At 41.7% G+C, this 17,988-nt stretch overlaps 1 protein-coding gene across 2 annotated transcripts in view; it reads left to right on the forward strand.

The window, feature by feature from the left end:
* The window catches only part of LOC144466514 (protein NLRC3-like), a 20,820-nt gene extending 3,671 nt beyond the window's left edge, over positions 1–17,149 (forward strand). For both annotated transcript variants that reach the window (XM_078173639.1, XM_078173640.1), the window contains exons 2-11: positions 1,467–1,569; positions 1,654–1,749; positions 2,248–2,358; positions 5,041–5,098; positions 5,254–5,332; positions 7,802–9,599; positions 10,240–10,413; positions 11,157–11,330; positions 14,361–14,407; positions 16,313–17,149. In XM_078173639.1, coding sequence (XP_078029765.1) covers positions 1,481–1,569; positions 1,654–1,749; positions 2,248–2,358; positions 5,041–5,098; positions 5,254–5,332; positions 7,802–9,599; positions 10,240–10,413; positions 11,157–11,330; positions 14,361–14,407; positions 16,313–16,863 — 3,177 coding nt within the window. In that variant the 5' untranslated portion in view covers positions 1,467–1,480 and the 3' untranslated portion in view covers positions 16,864–17,149. The remainder of the gene's footprint in view (positions 1–1,466; positions 1,570–1,653; positions 1,750–2,247; positions 2,359–5,040; positions 5,099–5,253; positions 5,333–7,801; positions 9,600–10,239; positions 10,414–11,156; positions 11,331–14,360; positions 14,408–16,312) is intronic.
* Positions 17,150–17,988: the final 839 nt, after the last annotated feature.

Raw genomic sequence — 17,988 nt, forward strand, 5'->3', positions numbered from 1 at the left:
TTTTAATATTCCAGAGACATTTAACAACCTCACATCAGCTCAAAGACGACTTATCAACTATTTTCTTATGTCAGCTAAGAAATGCTTGCTGAAGGGTTAAAACATCCCTCATGTTAATATGTGGCTTGATGATCTCGTCAGTACTTTATAAATATCAGAAATGAGCAGGTGAATTTATTTGACACCATGTGGCAGCCTTTTATTCAGTAACGGAGAAGATAACAGTGTAATACCATTTGGAGATTTTTGTTACCAATTTAATGTGGGAACCTCTGATTTTGTTTTGGGTGTCTGGGTTGGGTAGGTTGGGCACTTTTTTCCCTATTGTGTTACTTTTTCATATAAATTCTAAAAGAGAACATTGTATCAGTTTCGTAAATGCACTAATTAGCTTGGTATTGTATTTGTACATTTACCAGTAATTTCTTTATTTGTATATAGTGGTAATAACAAATACATGGTTGACACTCTGTACCAGATTTTGTGATTATTACAAATTAGATTTGTCAGTTTTGGTTAATTTTGCATTGTATTTTCCAGAGAAAAAAAAAGGCGAGGCTTTTTCTTTTAGCCTGTTGCTCCAGTGTTTCAGCGAGCTTTAGCACCACATTTCAAAACGCTATCCATTTAGAGGTGGTGACATTTTAATGTTCTACAATGTAAATATTTTGCCTTTTATTACATCCGGCCAGCTGCAATAACGTGCAAAGACACGATGCTCACTGCCCACCCTCTGGTCTCTACTCTGCTGCTCTGCACTGTACACCAGCTGGGCAGAAGCTAGCTAGCGGCATCACTCACTTGGCAATTACTGCTAACACTGTCCCACCACTGTGGGTCACGACGCTACTACCAGCAGTAATTGTGGAATGAACGGTTCTGCTACCAAGCTCCCACTCCTGGATGCCAAATATTTTTTCCGAGAAGGCATAACCTAAAAGTAAAATAAAAGCCATGCTGGGTCCTTTCCTGTAATATTTTCGTTTTGATATCAGCCTGCTGTGAAGTCAGTGACATTTGTAGGATCACATAGTTCAAGCAATTTTGTTTGAAATGTCGTATTTTGATAGCATAATATTGATTTAAATTAATTTTAATTAAATTGAGAAAATATAGAGGCCATTTTCAAAACATGTCTCTTTTTAAAGAAAGGTGTTGTTGGAATTCTGTGGGCATGGGTACCCTATGGGCCTGCCTGCAAATGCATTTTGGTACCCATACTTCCAAAGCTATGTGCTATATAATAATATAATGCTAATATAGATTATTGAAATGAGGGATTTAAAGGAATAACTTATTTTTAATGTGGAGTCTCTGTAAAAAGGTTAAAGCACTCCAAAATTTGCTTAAACGAACAGACTGTCATCTGAAATGTTCATCTGAAAATCCTAATTACAGCTCTAAGAAGTGCTGTGCTGTGAAGCTTGTTGTACTGAGTGACTGCATGTTGTTGTGTCTGTGTGAAGGTGTGGACTCTGCTATGAATCAGGCTGAGGACAGAGAGGAGGGAGTCCCTCCCTCTAAAACCACTCTGTGTGGGGAACATGACAGCCAGACCAAAGCTCAGAGGTGAGACCAGGATCTCTAACTGTCCATGACTCAAATCACTCCACCATCACTGTTCACACTCACAGCTCTGTGTGTGTTCAACAGGTCAGACTCTCCTGTGTCCAGCTGTGTGTCCTTTAACAGTGACCTGTCTAAGGATGAACCTATGAGCTTCAAAGGTGGACACCCCTCCGATCAAAAGTAATAAATTATCTCAGTTTGTTGTTATCAGTTTTAAAATATTCAAAAGTAGACATCATTTTCACTGGAATTTTTTACCTGCCAACATTTGGCTGAGGGAAAAAAGAGGGAGATTTTCTGGGGTACCAACAGATGGCCTACCCTCAATGTCCCCGCCCCCATAATGACCCTACACTACAGATAAATATAATAAATACAAGAATGTGAAAGTAAACTGATTGAAGTCTAAAATTCATAGGTCACGGCAAAATAAAAATTAATATGTAAAATGTTGGTTTATTAAATCTGAATTCCACCCAGTGAAACATGATGTTTAATTTAGCAGCAGGACTCAGTGATATCAGTGATATAAAGTAGTGGCAAAGTAAATAGCTTCAAGCAGTCATTTTATATGAAAGACGTTCAGCAAATCAGTAACACATACTCAGCCTAGATGACTAAGGTTAAACACATAATTCATTGTACCTGTAAATTATTCAGTGTTTATGTTTCTATCAGGGTCCAGCATGAGAGACCAGACTCTCCTGTTCCCAGCTCGGTGTCCCTAAAGAGTGACTGGTCTATGGATCAACCTTTTTATTTTAAAGGAAAAGATTCTTCTCAAACACGGTGAGTCCCATCATCCCTTTTAAACAAACTCCTTGCACAAACCAGATCTCCTGAACCTAGCTGTGTGAGTGACCAGCTGTTACATATCCCTCTTAAATTTCAAGATGGACACCACTTTGTTGATTTACAGTACATATGCAAAATGGATACGGATCTTATAATCCAACTTATTATCTAATTCAGTGGTTCTCAAATGGTGTGCTGTGATGCAAGGGTGGAAATTCCATTTCACTGTTGGGGGGACAATAAATAGAAATATTTCTCAAGAGCAATTTTTAGGGGGTAGCAACAAAGTTGCGGTCAGATTTACTGTTGTAACACATATAAATGGAACCGGCAGGGTCAAATGTATTTAATAATTACATTAAAAGTAATAATTATGTTTAGAACAGCATCCCTTATAAATCCAGTAGCCCTGATATAAAAGTTTTTAATATGTTCAACCTGCATTACCAAAACTGTAAGTGGCAACGTTCATCAAATATGGGTGTCTGTTTTCTTATTACAAAGACTGAAAATCACGATGGATTTAGTTTCATTTTGAATTTATCTTGTAATCATATGTTTATGTGGTCATTCAGTAAGTGTCACTCATTTTATCTCTGCTACAATGCTTCACAGGAATATAAATCTCTAAATAAATGCAAGTTTATAGGCAGAAGAAATCCTTGGCAATGACTTTAAATGCAGGAAAAATATACTTGGAACTTAATTGTTTATGGTACATTGATTTTAAATATAGAAATATTACAGTTACCATTCACAAAAGACAAAAAAAAAATGGTATGAGAATGATATATAAATGCATCATGCTGCATATATAATTGGCACAAATACTTTAAGTTTTTATTATTATATATTTTTAAAATTGTGTAGTTTCCTCAAATGATATGTTGGGGGGGACAATTCCCAATTTTTCCAAAGAACGGGGAGTCCGGACCCCCAGGGATTTCCGCCTATGACGTGATACCAGTCCAAGTGTGCTGTGGGATTTTGTGATAACCACACATTATTATTGCAATATTCAACTGGGCCAAAACAAAAAATTATGAATACATTTTTAATCAACTGTATCAGTATGTTGTGTGCATACATTTCCTAATAAAGAGGTAAACTGTAGCTAAGCAATGTAATTTGATTTAATTTAAAAAACCTTCACAGGGAACCTATTTGTTGCTGTTAGCATGTGGGAATTTTAAGTGTGTGACACAACAGATTTAAATGGACATGTTATTGGTGCTTAGATGTAATTTTAAAGGAGCAATAAGCGAAATTCATCATTTCTAGATTGAAGGAATTAAAAAATTGCTATGTGAAGAACTAGAGGTGTAATTTCATCTGGAGTATAGCATGACCTCACACACCCTCTCTCTGTGTTGATCTCCAGCCCATTGTTTACAAGCCGGTCCGGCTGCGTATTCACGTACATTCATGTGAATCCCCCCCCCCCCCTCCTCCTCCTCCTCCTCTCGGAGCCCTGGGCCCTCCCTCCCTATAAAAGGCTACAGCCAGTGAGCAATGGCAGCGCGTATTTTCGAAATGAAATGGCAGAGAGCGGAACGTCCACCTGAAGACGACCAGGATCTGACATTACCTCTAAAGAAACAACGGTTGTTGGCGAAGAAGTTGTCGGATAAAGAAAGGGACAGAACTCGTATTAACATTGGCCTTGCATTTCCAAGGTGGAGAGCACTGCGAGAGCTAAAGTGACTACAATCTGACTCGGAGCTAGCTCTTCTTCTCCTGGACAGGTACAACATAAAGTCAAATGTCTGTTTTAATTAGTGTTACAGTAACGTTAGGCACATGTCGCTATGTCGATTCAATTAAATTTAATGTTACAATCGTAGCATGGGTTAATGTCCAGAGCTTGAGTTATTAGCGGCTCGGTCCCAGCAATGGGTCAGACGTTAGGGTTGTGTTAGGTGAGTAGCCCGGCAGCCCAGCTAACATTTGCAATTAGCATTGTAAAATGTAGCCCGGCGGGCAGCCTGGCGGCTGTGTTTAGCTATTCCCCTGCCTACTTCAATGATGATGGTCCCTGTAATAAATGCAATATATTTGCTGAAATGGAGGCGAGGCTCAGTGACTAGAAGAGCTGGTAGAAGCGCTCCATAGCTGTAAGTTACTCCAGTAGCCGTAGTAGCTCTAGTGTTAACTCTGGGAGCTAACGCTAACGTCCCAACTCTTCTCCACTTCACTCAGCTGCCAGCACAGCCTCTGGAGAGCAGAGGTAGAGGGAGGTGTGGCTCACGACACACTTTGTTTTCGTCTACAGGCAGTGCACAACAGCAAACCTAGGGGTGAAACGATTTCACTTTTTGCCCCTTTAAAAAGGTTTAAATGAATTTTTGAATCATTTTGTTAAATATTTCATGAGTAATAATTGGCTGTCAATTCTTATTTTATGTAAGTAAATAAAAACATTTATGTCATGATAAGAGTGATAACACACCTTATATAACATGTTGTGCACAGATATAAATACAGGTGTGCCTTGAAATTTTGGCCCTTTGGTATGACTTGGACACAAAATGTTGTAAACCACTGATCTGATTTATAAGAAGAGGTACCCGTTATAGTCAAGTTGCACTCTCTTTATTAAAACCTCTTTCAAAACATCACAGACATCTTTTGTGTGTTTCTGTGTATGTGTGTGACAAAACTTTGTTTTCTTCACAGTGTTCAGCAGGAGAGCCTGGAGGATCCCACTGATCAGCCTACTCAGCAGGATCAGTTGGTGTGTAAATGTAAAGCACAGCTATGACTGCCACAAACTAAATACTAAACTACCATTCTTGTTGTAAGAGTCTCTGTGCTGTACTGTTAGGACCCTCAGGCCTTCAGTTGATAATCTGATATTTTGAAATCGTTTTTTTGTCTCTCTTTTCTCAGTCCCTTTTCCAGTCTATGAGGATCAAGCTAGATGGTTTAACGTTGGAACCGGCTGCAGATAACCAAGAATTCCTAAAAGGTCAGTATGCTTCAAGCGCAGTCCAAGCGCGTTCCTTTGTAAAGACAGATCATAGAACATTATTTATTTACAGCATAGATTAGGTAGCCAAGACTTAAAACATTGTCAGGGCCCATCGTTAGCTGGTAAAAGTGAAATTTCTCTTTTACCTTTAGTTTTACTGGCAAACATAAGAATAAGCTCATGACAGGTAGGCTGGGTAGCTTGTATTTTCAAAGCATAGAGCAGAAATTTTCCACTGTTTCCCTTTCTTACCCTTAACTTACACTGTAAGATTGGAGGTGTGGCCTTATGATAAAGTTTCCACTGCCATTTACTCATGATGTAAGACTGGGGTTTTGGGCTGGAGCATGAAGTTGTCATGATCCTAGGTTTTGCTTATAGTTTGTTTCCAGAGGTGGGAATTACATTTACTCACATTACTGTAATTGAGTAGCCTAGTTTTTTGTGTAATTTGTAATTTTTTCAGTAGTTTTTGAAAGTTGTAATTTTACTTTTACTTAAGTAAATTTTTACTGAAGTATTGTATTTAGCTACATCGAAGATCACATCCGTTACTGAGTAAAAAAAAAAAAAAATTTAAAAAAAAGGTTTCAGCTAAATGGAAACCAAAGGGTGAATCTCAGAAATCTCGCGTGGAATTGACCCAGAACAAGCGGCCGGTGCCGGTGAGTTACTGGAGAGAGAGACGGAGGAGGGTGGGAGTGCTTCAGCAGAAGCACAAGCAGACGTAGTGGTTGAAATGAATGACGAAATGAACGAAACGAAAGAAACCCAGTGTGCACAGTGCCGTTTATAATTGTCGGTCAGCAGAGCTAAATGGTAAACAAACATGGCAGCACACCGGTAAGGTAAGACAACATGTTTACATGTGGTTTTCTATATGTTCTCTGACATTTATCCTAACGATATGAGGCGGTCTTTGTGGAAAAAAAGCTTGTTTAGTGGACTAACTTTGCACTTGAAGGTTGCCCGTTCACTTACGTTTTAACAGGTCTGACGCTACTATGCGCCCCGGCTGTATCTAGGCTAACGGCTAACATGCTAACTATTATTTTTATGTCACTAGTCACTTGAAACAAATTTGGGACGATAGGAGACAGGTTGAAATAAACTGAAATTTCCCTTTAAGTAGAATTTCATCAAAGTAAAGTTAGTTTACTTAGAATTTTTCAGTACTTTTTCCACCTCGGTTGTTTCCTGTTTTATTCTGTAAGTCAGTCTCCTCATGTGTCACGTCTTGTCTTACTTCCTACCTTTGTCTGTTTCCCACCTGTTTTCATAAACTCATGATTTGTATCAGTCTCATTAGTCCTTCCCTGTTCCCAAGTGTTCCCTGGACACCTGTCTTGTATTATCTTGTTTGCTCCACCCTAGCGTTGCCTACCAGACCATTGTTTCTTCATTCTCAACCAATCCCTGTGTTTCCCTCCTTTTGCCCGTGTCCACCTACTCTAGCTGTGTCTTGTTCTTGTATATACCTGTGTCTTTCCCCTTGTAATTGTCAGTTCGTCCATGTTCATGGTGTCTTTCCCAACTCTGTTTTCCCTCCCTGTGTTGATATCTCATGTTCTCGGTTGGATTGCATCCCTGTGTTCTTGGTGCCTTCATAGTTATTTTTCAGTTTAGTTTTGATTTATCTTTCTTTTGTAATTTGAGTTATGCCTGCCTATTCGGAGCTACGTTAAAGCTTGCCTTTTGTTAAAACCACCTGTTGAAGAATAAAACAAATCTTTAGAACATTGTTGCATCTGATTGGCTATTTCTATTCTGAAAATATACATGACTGATTATATTATTCCACAAAAGCCTCTTTGAAAGACTCCTCTCACAGTGTTCTTGAAGAAGGACTAACAAGTTGGCTCTTGAAAGCATTCTCACATAGTGTTGTCACGATACCAAAATCTTTGTTTCGGTACCCATACCAATATGAATTTCATTACTTTTCGATACTCTTCGGTACTTTTCCTAAGGAAAAATCCTTTTGGATACAAACCTTTAGAACAATAAATTGTAGGGGTGTAACGGTACCAAAGAAATCATGGTTCGGTAAGTACCTCGGTACGGACGTCACGGTTTGGTAACTCAAATGTTTCACCAAGTTTGTGTTGTCTCGTGTTGTCTCCCTTTGCGAGGCAAACTTTCTTTTGTCTTTTTTCACGTGTGCCAGCTGTGAATGTTGATACAGGTGTTGTCACACACACCACTTGCGCAATCTGTGCTCCAATAGGAACAAGAAAGGCGTTTGTGTGCATAAATGAGTAAAATAAATTAACTAAATTAATGAATTGAATCAGTTTCAAAGTACTGGTATTTTCCAAATACAGTATAGTACCGTTTGGAATACTCTAGTACCGCGGTACTATTTTAATACCGGTATACCGTGCAACACTATTCTCACATGTAACGCTTAGTAGTTGTTCAATACAAGCCCAGGATTTTCTTTGTGACATTTGTTGCCTTTTTTAGCATCCCTTGTCCCACTGTGTCGACGTAAATTCAAGTCTAACCTGCAGAAGAAGTTCCAGTGTGTGTTTGAGGGGATCGCTAAAGCAGGAAACCCAACCCTTCTGAATCAGATCTACACAGAGCTCTACATCACAGAGGGAGGGACTGCAGAGGTCAATGATGAACATGAGGTCAGACAGATTGAAACAGCATCCAGGAAACCACACAGACCAGAAACAACCATCAGACAAGAAGACATCTTTAAAGCCTCACCTGGAAGAGACGAACCAATCAGAACAGTGATGACAAAGGGAGTGGCTGGCATTGGGAAAACAGTCTTAACACAGAAGTTCACTCTGGACTGGGCTGAAGACAAAGCCAACCAGGACATACAGTTCACATTTCCATTCACTTTCAGAGAGCTGAATGTGCTGAAAGAGAAAAAGTACAGCTTGGTGGAACTTGTTCATCACTTCTTTACTGAAACCAAAGAAGCAGGAATCTGCAGGTTTGAAGAGTTCCAGGTTGTGTTCATCTTTGACGGTCTGGATGAGTGTCGACTTCCTCTGGACTTCCACAACAATGAGATCCTGACTGATGTTACAGAGTCCACCTCAGTGGATGTGCTGCTGACAAACCTCATCAGGGGGAAACTGCTTCCCTCTGCTCGCCTCTGGATAACCACACGACCTGCAGCAGCCAATCAGATCCCTCCTGACTGTGTTGACATGGTGACAGAGGTCAGAGGGTTCACTGACCCACAGAAGGAGGAGTACTTCAGGAAGAGATTCAGAGATGAGGAGCAGGCCAGCAGAATCATCTCCCACATCAAGACATCACGAAGCCTCCACATCATGTGCCACATCCCAGTCTTCTGCTGGATCACTGCTACAGTTCTGGAGGATGTGATGAAGACCAGAGAGGAAGGAGAGCTGCCCAAGACCCTGACTGAGATGTACATCCACTTCCTGGTGGTTCAGACCAAAGTGAAGAACATCAAGTATGATGGAGGAGCTGAGACAGATCATCACTGGAGTCCAGAGAGCAGGAAGATGATTGAGTCTCTGGGAAAACTGGCTTTTGATCAGCTGCAGAAAGGCAACCTGATCTTCTATGAATCAGACCTGACAGAGTGTGGCATCGATATCAGAGCAGCCTCAGTGTACTCAGGAGTGTTCACACAGATCTTTAAAGAGGAGAGAGGACTGTATCAGGACAAGGTGTTCTGCTTCGTCCATCTGAGTGTTCAGGAGTTTCTGGCTGCTCTTCATGTCCATCTGACCTTCATCAACTCTGGAGTCAATCTGATGGCAGAACAACCAACAGGCACCTCCCATGTAGTTAGGGAGAAACCTAAACTGAAATATCTCCACCAGAGTGCTGTGGACAAGGCCTTACAGAGTCCAAATGGACACCTGGACTTGTTCCTGCGCTTCCTCCTGGGTCTGTCACTGCAGACCAATCAGACCTCCTTACAAGGTCTGCTGACACAGACAGGAAGTAGCTCAGAGACCAATCACAAAACAGTCCAGTACATCAAGAAGAAGATCAGTGAGAATCTGTCTGCAGAGAGAAGCATCAATCTGTTCCACTGTCTGAATGAACTGAATGATCGTTCTCTAGTGGAGGAGATCCAACAGTACCTGAGTTCAGGACGTCTCTCCACAGATGAACTGTCTCCTGCTCAGTGGTCAGCTCTGGTCTTCATCTTACTGTCATCAGAAGAAGATCTGGACGTGTTTGACCTGAAGAAATACTCTGCTTCAGAGGAGGCTCTAATGAGGCTGCTGCCAGTGGTCAAAGCCTCCAACAAAGCTCTGTGAGTTCATAGATACTGTATATACAGGATTAAAAATATCACTATTAGTTATTTTTTAAGCAGAAGCTGATTTTTTTGTTGTTTGCTTCTTCCTCACTCAAGGCCTAGTCTGAAATGTCTAATATGTAATTATTTAACTGATTTAACAGAGGCAGGCACTGAGGCATAATATGAATTGAAAATGCTTTATTTTCTACACAACATGCTGATGTTTAGCAGGTGTAACATTCACCATGCTTAACACTTCAGCTTAGCATGTTAGCCTGCTTACATTTGGTAATAGGCACTAAACAAAAGTACAGCTGTGCAACTGAGTGCCTTAAACAAATTATGTTCAGATCAATAGAACTTTATTTCATCCCAAAGAAAATTCTTGTGTCAGAGAATACTTCAAATCACAGTCAAACCAGTAACAACCAGTGAGTCCCCTGGGTCATATGATTTTTATTTATTTTTTATTATCAGTCAACATAAAAATATTTTCAATATGACCTTTAAAAACTGGCGAACAATTGGTTCAGTGAAATTCTTAGACTGTGTGAAATGGTTGATCACTGGAAGACTCAATATCATCAAATATGTTTAAGAAGTTAAATGTGTCAATTAAAAATGTTTGTGTTCTTTGCTAATTCTTCCCCAGGCTAACAAACTGTAACCTGTCAGAGAGAAGCTGTGAAGCTCTGTCCTCAGTTCTCAGCTCCCAGTCCTCTAGTCTGAAGGACCTGGACCTGAGTAACAACGACCTGCAGGATTCAGGAGTGAAGCTGCTGTGTACTGGATTACAAAGTCCAAACAGTACACTTGAAATTCTCAGGTCAGTATTAATTAGTGCACGTCACACACTGAGCGAGCCGCCTGTTAATGACGCTGTGGGCTAATGGGCATGTAGCTACTTCCATGTTTCAGATGATACGTCATGTTTGTAGTCGACCAATGAAGATGAGTTTACATATCACCTTGGGTTCGTCCTTCACCTTCTCAAAATGATCCCACACTTTGGATTTCCTGCCCAACATGTTATTAACTAGCCTGTGGAATAACTGCAGGTACCAGCCCTGGGAATTAACCTGACTCCTGTCTGACTGCTGAGCGTGGACACTTCCTGTGTCTGTCCTTTCACATTAAACACGGCTCCAAATAGAGTTTCATGCTTGTTTTTTTTTTTTTTTTTTTTAATCTGCGACTAAGGACCAATGAAATCTTGCCGACTAATGACCTCTCTGGTTGACTAATGTTTGGTCGACTATTAAGAGGTAGCCCTAGTATTAATATAGTATAGTATTAATGTTGTCAAAATGTGTTGCTTTACACAAAGGTTCATGATAAAAGCAGGAAATCATACATTTGGAGGATTTTATTTCCTTGACTTTTCCACATGAACTAAATCAAAGTTCAGTGTGGCTCTTTAAGTTAGCATGTAGTGTTGGAGACATTAACAGTTTGTACTTGGATTTGAGGAATCTGACTGTATTATCTCAACAAATTTTGGTACAGAGCTAAGGAGAAAAACTTGTTATGCAAACAGCTTGTGGGCATGGCATGTATGTGTTTCTGCAGTCTGTCAGGATGTCTGGTCACAGAGGAAGGCTGTGTTTCTCTGGCCTCAGCTCTGAGCTCCAACCCCTCCAGTCTGAGAGAGCTGGACCTGAGCTACAATCATCCAGGAGACTCAGGGGTGAAGCTTCTCTCTGCGGGACTAAAGGATCCACACTGGAGACTGGACACTCTCAGGTATAACAAGAAAACACCCTTTCGAGCAGTCTGGATACAGTTGTTTGGTCAACACCAGGGTTTGACTGACAGCTTTCACAGCAGCCCAAACGAACCGTGCTTATCGCACAAACAGACCTCAGTTTATTGTAACCAAACCAAACACGTTAGGTGTGAAAGCACCCTAAGACTATATGCAGTCTATTACAACAGCTCCTGTCCTCTGTCAGATAATGTCCCGCTCTAGTTTGGAGGACGTGAGATGGCGTCTCCTGTCCTCTGTCAGATAATGTCCTGTTATAGTCACATATGAATCCTCTGAGCTTGAAGTCCAGGCGTCACAGGTTAACTCCACCCTTCCTGCTGTACTCAAAGGTTCCTCAGCTTTATGCTTCACTTCTCTGTTAGTCTGGGGCCGTTTTGGTAAGGAACCGGAACCAGGGCGAGTGAGACAGGATCCGGAATTCGATGGATGCGCCTTTCCGTCAAAATAAAAGCACCAAGCTAATAAAAATGCGGTGAAACTTTTTAATTTAAAGAATATAATTTACAAGAAAAGCCCCAAGCCATTAAGTTAATCGATTTTCTTACACCCCTCATCACCCCAAATCGATGGTGCGCCAGAATTTAAAGTTTTACTTTGGTGAATTTGGTGAATTCCGCATCCGCTCTCTATACCGGAACCAGAATCCAGACAAAATTCAGAGTGAATAGAAACCAGGCTCTTCACGTAAGAGCCTGGTGACGCGAGGCTACTTCTCTGTAGAGCTTGGGTACGGCTGTGAGGGGGTGGAGTCACATACCTGGGTGTTTTTAGCATGTAAAAAAATCCTTGGTTTCAGCAGCGTTGTACGGACAGATCTTTGAACAGGAAGTAGTTGATGGACTTTGTTATTTCTTCGTTCTCACAGTTGGATGGTAGCTGTGTAGAGCTCAGTGTGTCCAGCGTTGGCTGACTTTTCGGCAGAGCAGGTTTAGTGTTAGCTTGACCGTCAGCAGCTAATGCTACCTCTGGATGGTGGAGTGTGAGGTGAGCCCTCATGTTCGCAGTATTACTCTCATATGACACTGCTGTAAATCACATGAATCATATCCAAGTCCTCCTTCTGTGTTAAAAAATCCAAACTAAGTCCAGATGTTTTATTTGAAAGCCGACAGTGCATTTCTGATTTCTTTCTCCGGTGCCTCCATGTTTGTTTTAATACTGCTGACTGAGACCTCTGCTGACCTCACCAGGAATAAACATCAGCACCATCTAGTGGACCAAAAAAGCAACTGATTTTATTATTCTAGCACCAAAAGTTGGATTAAACTGTGTATTTGCAAAAACTAATAATGTATATAATAAAAGATCGATACTTGGCGTCTGTGTATCGATATTGATGTATCATTTTTTCTCCTCCCTAGTAGAAGCACAGATATCAAAGAAAAATGAACAAATCAACAAAATCTGCAAGTCTACAAAATTAAGCAGGCAAAATGTTTTCTGAAAGGCCTCTGGTGTGGTACGATGCTGTGTGGTGGACAAAATGAAACCAGGTCCCAGCTGCACCTGGTGGAATTGTCCCTACAGTCAAGATGGCAAACATAAAAAAGGGGGGATTTATTCATCTTGCACCATGCCTAACTTTAGTGGATCATAACATATTGGGTATGGAATTCATCTGCAGATGCTTCAGTTCAAAATGAGACCAAACTTTTCTATGGATGTCAGTTTTTGAGCTATGACAAAGGCTAAAATGTGTCCCGCAACAGTCAATTAATCAATCAATTTTATTTATAAAGCCCAATATCACAAATCACAATTTGCCTCACAGGGCTTTACAGCATACGACATCCCTCTGTCCTTAAGACCCTCACAGCTGATCAGGAAAAACTCCCCAAAAAACCCTTTAACGGGGAAAAAACGGTAGAAACCTCAGGAAGAGCAACTGAGGAGGGATCCCTCTTCCAGGACGGACAGACGTGCAATAGATGTCGTACAGAACAGATCAGCATAATAAATTAACAGTAATCCGAATGACACAATGAGACAGAGAGAGAGAGAGAGACAGAGAGAGAGACAGAGAGAGAGACAGAGAGAGAGAGAGAGAGACAGAGAGAGAGATGCAGGTAATGACAGTAGCTTACAACAACATTATTGAAAGTAATAATATTATAGTTATAGTTCTGGCTACTGTGGTACAATATGTTGAAAGTATGTATTAATATCTGGCAGTATACATGTGTGACAATAGTCATATGTGTATAATAACAGTAGAAGTATGACTAATGACTAATGATGGCAGCAGCAGCAGGAGGCATCTGGCAGGACCACGGCAGCAGCACAACCACACACGTCACGCTGTCCAGGCACCGCTGTGATATGAGTTAATCTGAGAGACAGTGGAGCACAAAGGCTCCGGAGAAGAAGCCGAGTTAGTGACATCCAGAATGGCCGAGTTAGTGACCTGCAGTATGGCCGAGTTAGTGACATGCAGTAACAGGACACAAGACAGTAAAACAGTGAGTAAGGCTTTTTGTTTTTAGCTGAGCTGATTTCTGGAAAACATGAGGCTCCTTTGGGTTGGTTAAGAGGAGGGAGGAGTCAGCTGTCAGTGACATATAGTCGGTAAAACAGGTTGTTAAATAATTATGAATCACTGCAACCAGGAGAGGTCCTTGAGCACACAAAATATTAGGTTGATTGGTACAGTAGTTTGCTAGATTAGCTGCAGACAGACGGAAACACACACTCGCCCACACATGACCAAACGTATCGTCCTCTCCCGCCTTACGCCTTGAGGAAATAAAATCTTATTTAACCAGATCTCTGCAGCTTTGTGAATTTAACTGCTAAAAGAAAAACATCAATAAATTTGCCTCCTCTGGGTACTGGGGGAGGCAGTAAATAGCCCATCTAGTGAAGAGCCATTTAGTTGGTATGACGTCATAATGTAACACACAGCAGCCAGTATTTATATTAGATACGAAATCATTCAGGGGAAAAGATAATGAAATGTTTTCATAATCATTAAAAATGTGCAGATCTGACTGTGTTTCTTCCTCCAGGGTGGACCATGGTGGAGAGCAGTGGTTAAAATCTGGTCTGAGGAAGTGTAAGTGTTGATCAAAGTGTGATACACACACACACACAGACACACACACACATACAATATGGCGTCTCACAAATGTTCTCCGTGATCCAAATTACTCAAACTGATGGTACCTGCAAAACACCAGTCTCAGTGTCAGCAGTGAAGAGGCGTCTCCATGATACTGTCCTTCTGGGCAGACTAAAAGAAAAAGCCATATCTGGTAAATACAAAGAAAAGATTAAGATGGATAAAAGAAAACAGACACTGGACAGAGGAAGACTGGAAGAAGGTGTTATGGAAAGACTAGTTTAAGTTTGAAGTGTTTGGATTGCAAAGAAGAACATTTGTGAGGAGCAGAACAAATGAAAAGACACTGCAGGAGTCATCTGTCGAACATGGTGGAGGAAATGCGATGGTCTGGGTTGCTTTGGTGCTGAGGGAGGCATTAAGTGAATGAGGGAGGCCATTTTGCAACGTTATGTCATAGCCTGTGGACAGAGCTTGATTGGGGCCATTTTCCCACAGCACAGCTCCAAACTATACAAGAACTATTTCGGGAAGAAGCATTCAGTTGGTATTCTGTCTGTAACTGAGTGGCTAGCACAGTCACCAGTTCTCAACCCCACTGAGCTACTGTGGGAGTAGCTCAGCCATATAAGATGTGCCCATCAAGCCGACCAAACAAGAAGGTGAAGCTACAATGCCAAAGGTCTGCAAGGCTGTAACCATGGCCGTCCTCTCTGACCACATGGAGATAGGCCACGTTCTTTAGCCCATGGGGACACCTGGAACAGACCAAAACATATGGCAGTAAACTGGGCACACCTCAGTTACCACCTAGCTCATCCCTCTATGCTAGAATGTTACACAGTTCTCAAAGGGAACTCACACATCAGGCAGAGCTCGCCACTCTACACTGTCTGTATGTTCCATTGCAACACTGGACTTTCTCCGGGCCCACTGTCTTCTTGTTCTCTTGCCCCTGTCCCTCTCTTTTCTCTTGTCACTGTGTTTTTCTGGTTGCTGCTGGCAAGCGTGTGGGGAACGATGTTAGCATGTGAAGCCTGGGGAGCGCTGCCCATCTGTATTCACCGATCACCATGGTGTGGCAGCACTGCTGTGGTCCTCTGCTTTCTCTTCTCCTCTGAATCCATCACGGTGCACCTGTGGGTACGCTCAGGGAGAGACATAGGCGACACCAGTGGTTCTCAACCTCTCAAGGACCACTAAATCGATAAAAGGTCATGGACCCCCATTTGATAAGATTTCGCTTCAGGGACCTCCATCTGAAAAGATTTTGGTTGTTAGATATGATTAAGATCAGAATTCTATAATTGTAAACAACAGTTGAGGAGATGACTGTGGAAGAAGTGAAACCTATGATCACAATAATCACTTTTACTCACACTGAGCTCACTTCTACAGTGATTTAAATAGTGAAAATAAGCAATGCCCCATTTTTCTGGCGACCACCTGGAACTCCCTCAAGGACCTCTGGTTAAAACCCACTGGGCTACACCAGTCAGTCACCACGCGCACACCTGGGCCTCACTTTTGGACCACCATTGGGTCTGACGTTGCTCCCCCAGGTCCACCTCACTTACTCATTAGCCTGGCCCACTTAGTTAGCAAGCTAACTCAGTAACATTCTAGCCTATTGGCAAGCTCATTTGTTAGCACAGCCTACCTTGTTAGCAACCTAACTCACGAAGCCTACAGCAGCTTATAAGGTTTTTATTCAGTGTTTACTGCAATATGGAAAACTAGCTTAGCTCAGTTGAAGCACAAAAGAGAAGGCACAGCGGCACCACACTGATGATGTCAGAGGGCTGTGATTGGTCGATCACATGCCTAGCAACATCTACTGATTGGTTTTGGCAACACTAATACTAATCTGTGTAAATTGTGTATTTTTCCCTAAACCAGATGCCTGTGAACTCACACTGGACCCAAACACGGCAGACAGAAACCTCAAACTGTCTGACAACAACAGGACAGTGACATATGTGGAGGAGGATCAGTCATATCCTGATCATCCAGAGAGGTTTGACTGGTGGGAGCAGCTGCTGTGTAGAAATGGTCTGACTGGTCGCTGTTACTGGGAGGTGCAGTGGAGAGGGATGGTTGATATAGCCATGACCTACAAAGGAATCAGACGGAAAGGAGACAGTGATGACTGCTGGCTTGGAATAAGTGATCAGTCCTGGAGTGTCATTTGTTCAGTTGATCGTTACTCTGTGTGGCACAGTGACAGGCAAACAGTCATCCCTGTCCTCTCCTCCTCCTCCTCCTCCTCCTCTGTCTCTCACAGAGTAGCAGTGTATGTGGACTGTCCTGCTGGCACTCTGTCCTTTTACAAAGTCTCCTCTGACTCACTGATCCACCTCCACACCTTCAACACCACCTTCACTGAACCTCTTTATCCTGGGTTTGGGTTTGGATGGTTTGGTTCTTCAGTGTCTCTGTGTTCTCTGTAGGAGGGAGAGTCTCCTACTGTGCAGAGAAACACTCAAACTGAAAGCCTCTGAACACCATCACCACTTATGCAGGGTATTACGGACTTACACTTTACAGTAATAAAGATTTTAGGGTCGCTGGCTTTGCCGACAAGTGAGACTTTTGGACAACATATATTTATTGACATTTTAATTCAGATTGTACTTAGATACAGAGTGTACATAAACATACAATATGAACTATAACAACCTCAACCCACCCACCAAGCATCTCATCTATCAAGGTGTACAGAGAGGAAAACACAAAACATGACAAAAAAACAGTAAGTAAATGAAAATAAAAACAAATAAGAATACAAAATTAAATACATAGTGTAGTCTGAGTGGGCGGAAGTTCGCTGCATAGATCAGCCTCTCATTGGGCGGAACGAGCCACCCGCTGAAGTCCCGCCCTACCACCCCCGGTTGTGTAGCAGTTTTCAACCGTTTTCAACACGTCCTTTACTAACTTTTGCAGTGTTTGATCTTCCATTTTTCTGCCATGGTTCGCGTCCTGTAGGCGACAATTTTTGTGGGCGTGTTACACCAAAACCTGTTTCGCTCTGGCAATATTTTTGCAAGCGCACTGTTGCTGTGGCACCGCCCAGAACGATTGTGATTGGTTGAAAGAAATACAAGCAGCCGGGGCGTTTTTTTCTCCAATCTTAAAGTTCTTGAGAAAGGTCTGGTGAGCGAGACTATACATAGTGCAATGCCATTAAAATGTATACAAACAACAGAGTCACTCCGTGACCTCCTTTTTGAGTCAGATGACTCTTCAGAACGAGATGAGAATATATTGTAAAGTGTAGAGATATGGCCTTTGCTTCGCTGATGCTGAGTTGCAAACCGTTCTAACACTGTTAAAGGGGGACAGTTAGATGAATGATTTAACTTTTAACTTTTTGTGGGACTTTCTGGCACTGTGCTAAATTGGTTTAAATCTTATTTACAAGACAGGGATTTCTTTGTGTCACTTGGCAATTATGAATCTGTGCGAACAAAAATTACATGTGGAGGTCCTCAAGGGTCCATTCTTGGGCCTCTTCTGTTCAACATCTATATGCTCCCTCTTGCTCAGATTATGGAATATCATAACATCTCCTA

Source organism: Epinephelus lanceolatus, chromosome 13 (genome assembly GCF_041903045.1).
Source record: "Epinephelus lanceolatus isolate andai-2023 chromosome 13, ASM4190304v1, whole genome shotgun sequence".
NCBI lineage: Eukaryota > Metazoa > Chordata > Actinopteri > Perciformes > Serranidae > Epinephelus > Epinephelus lanceolatus.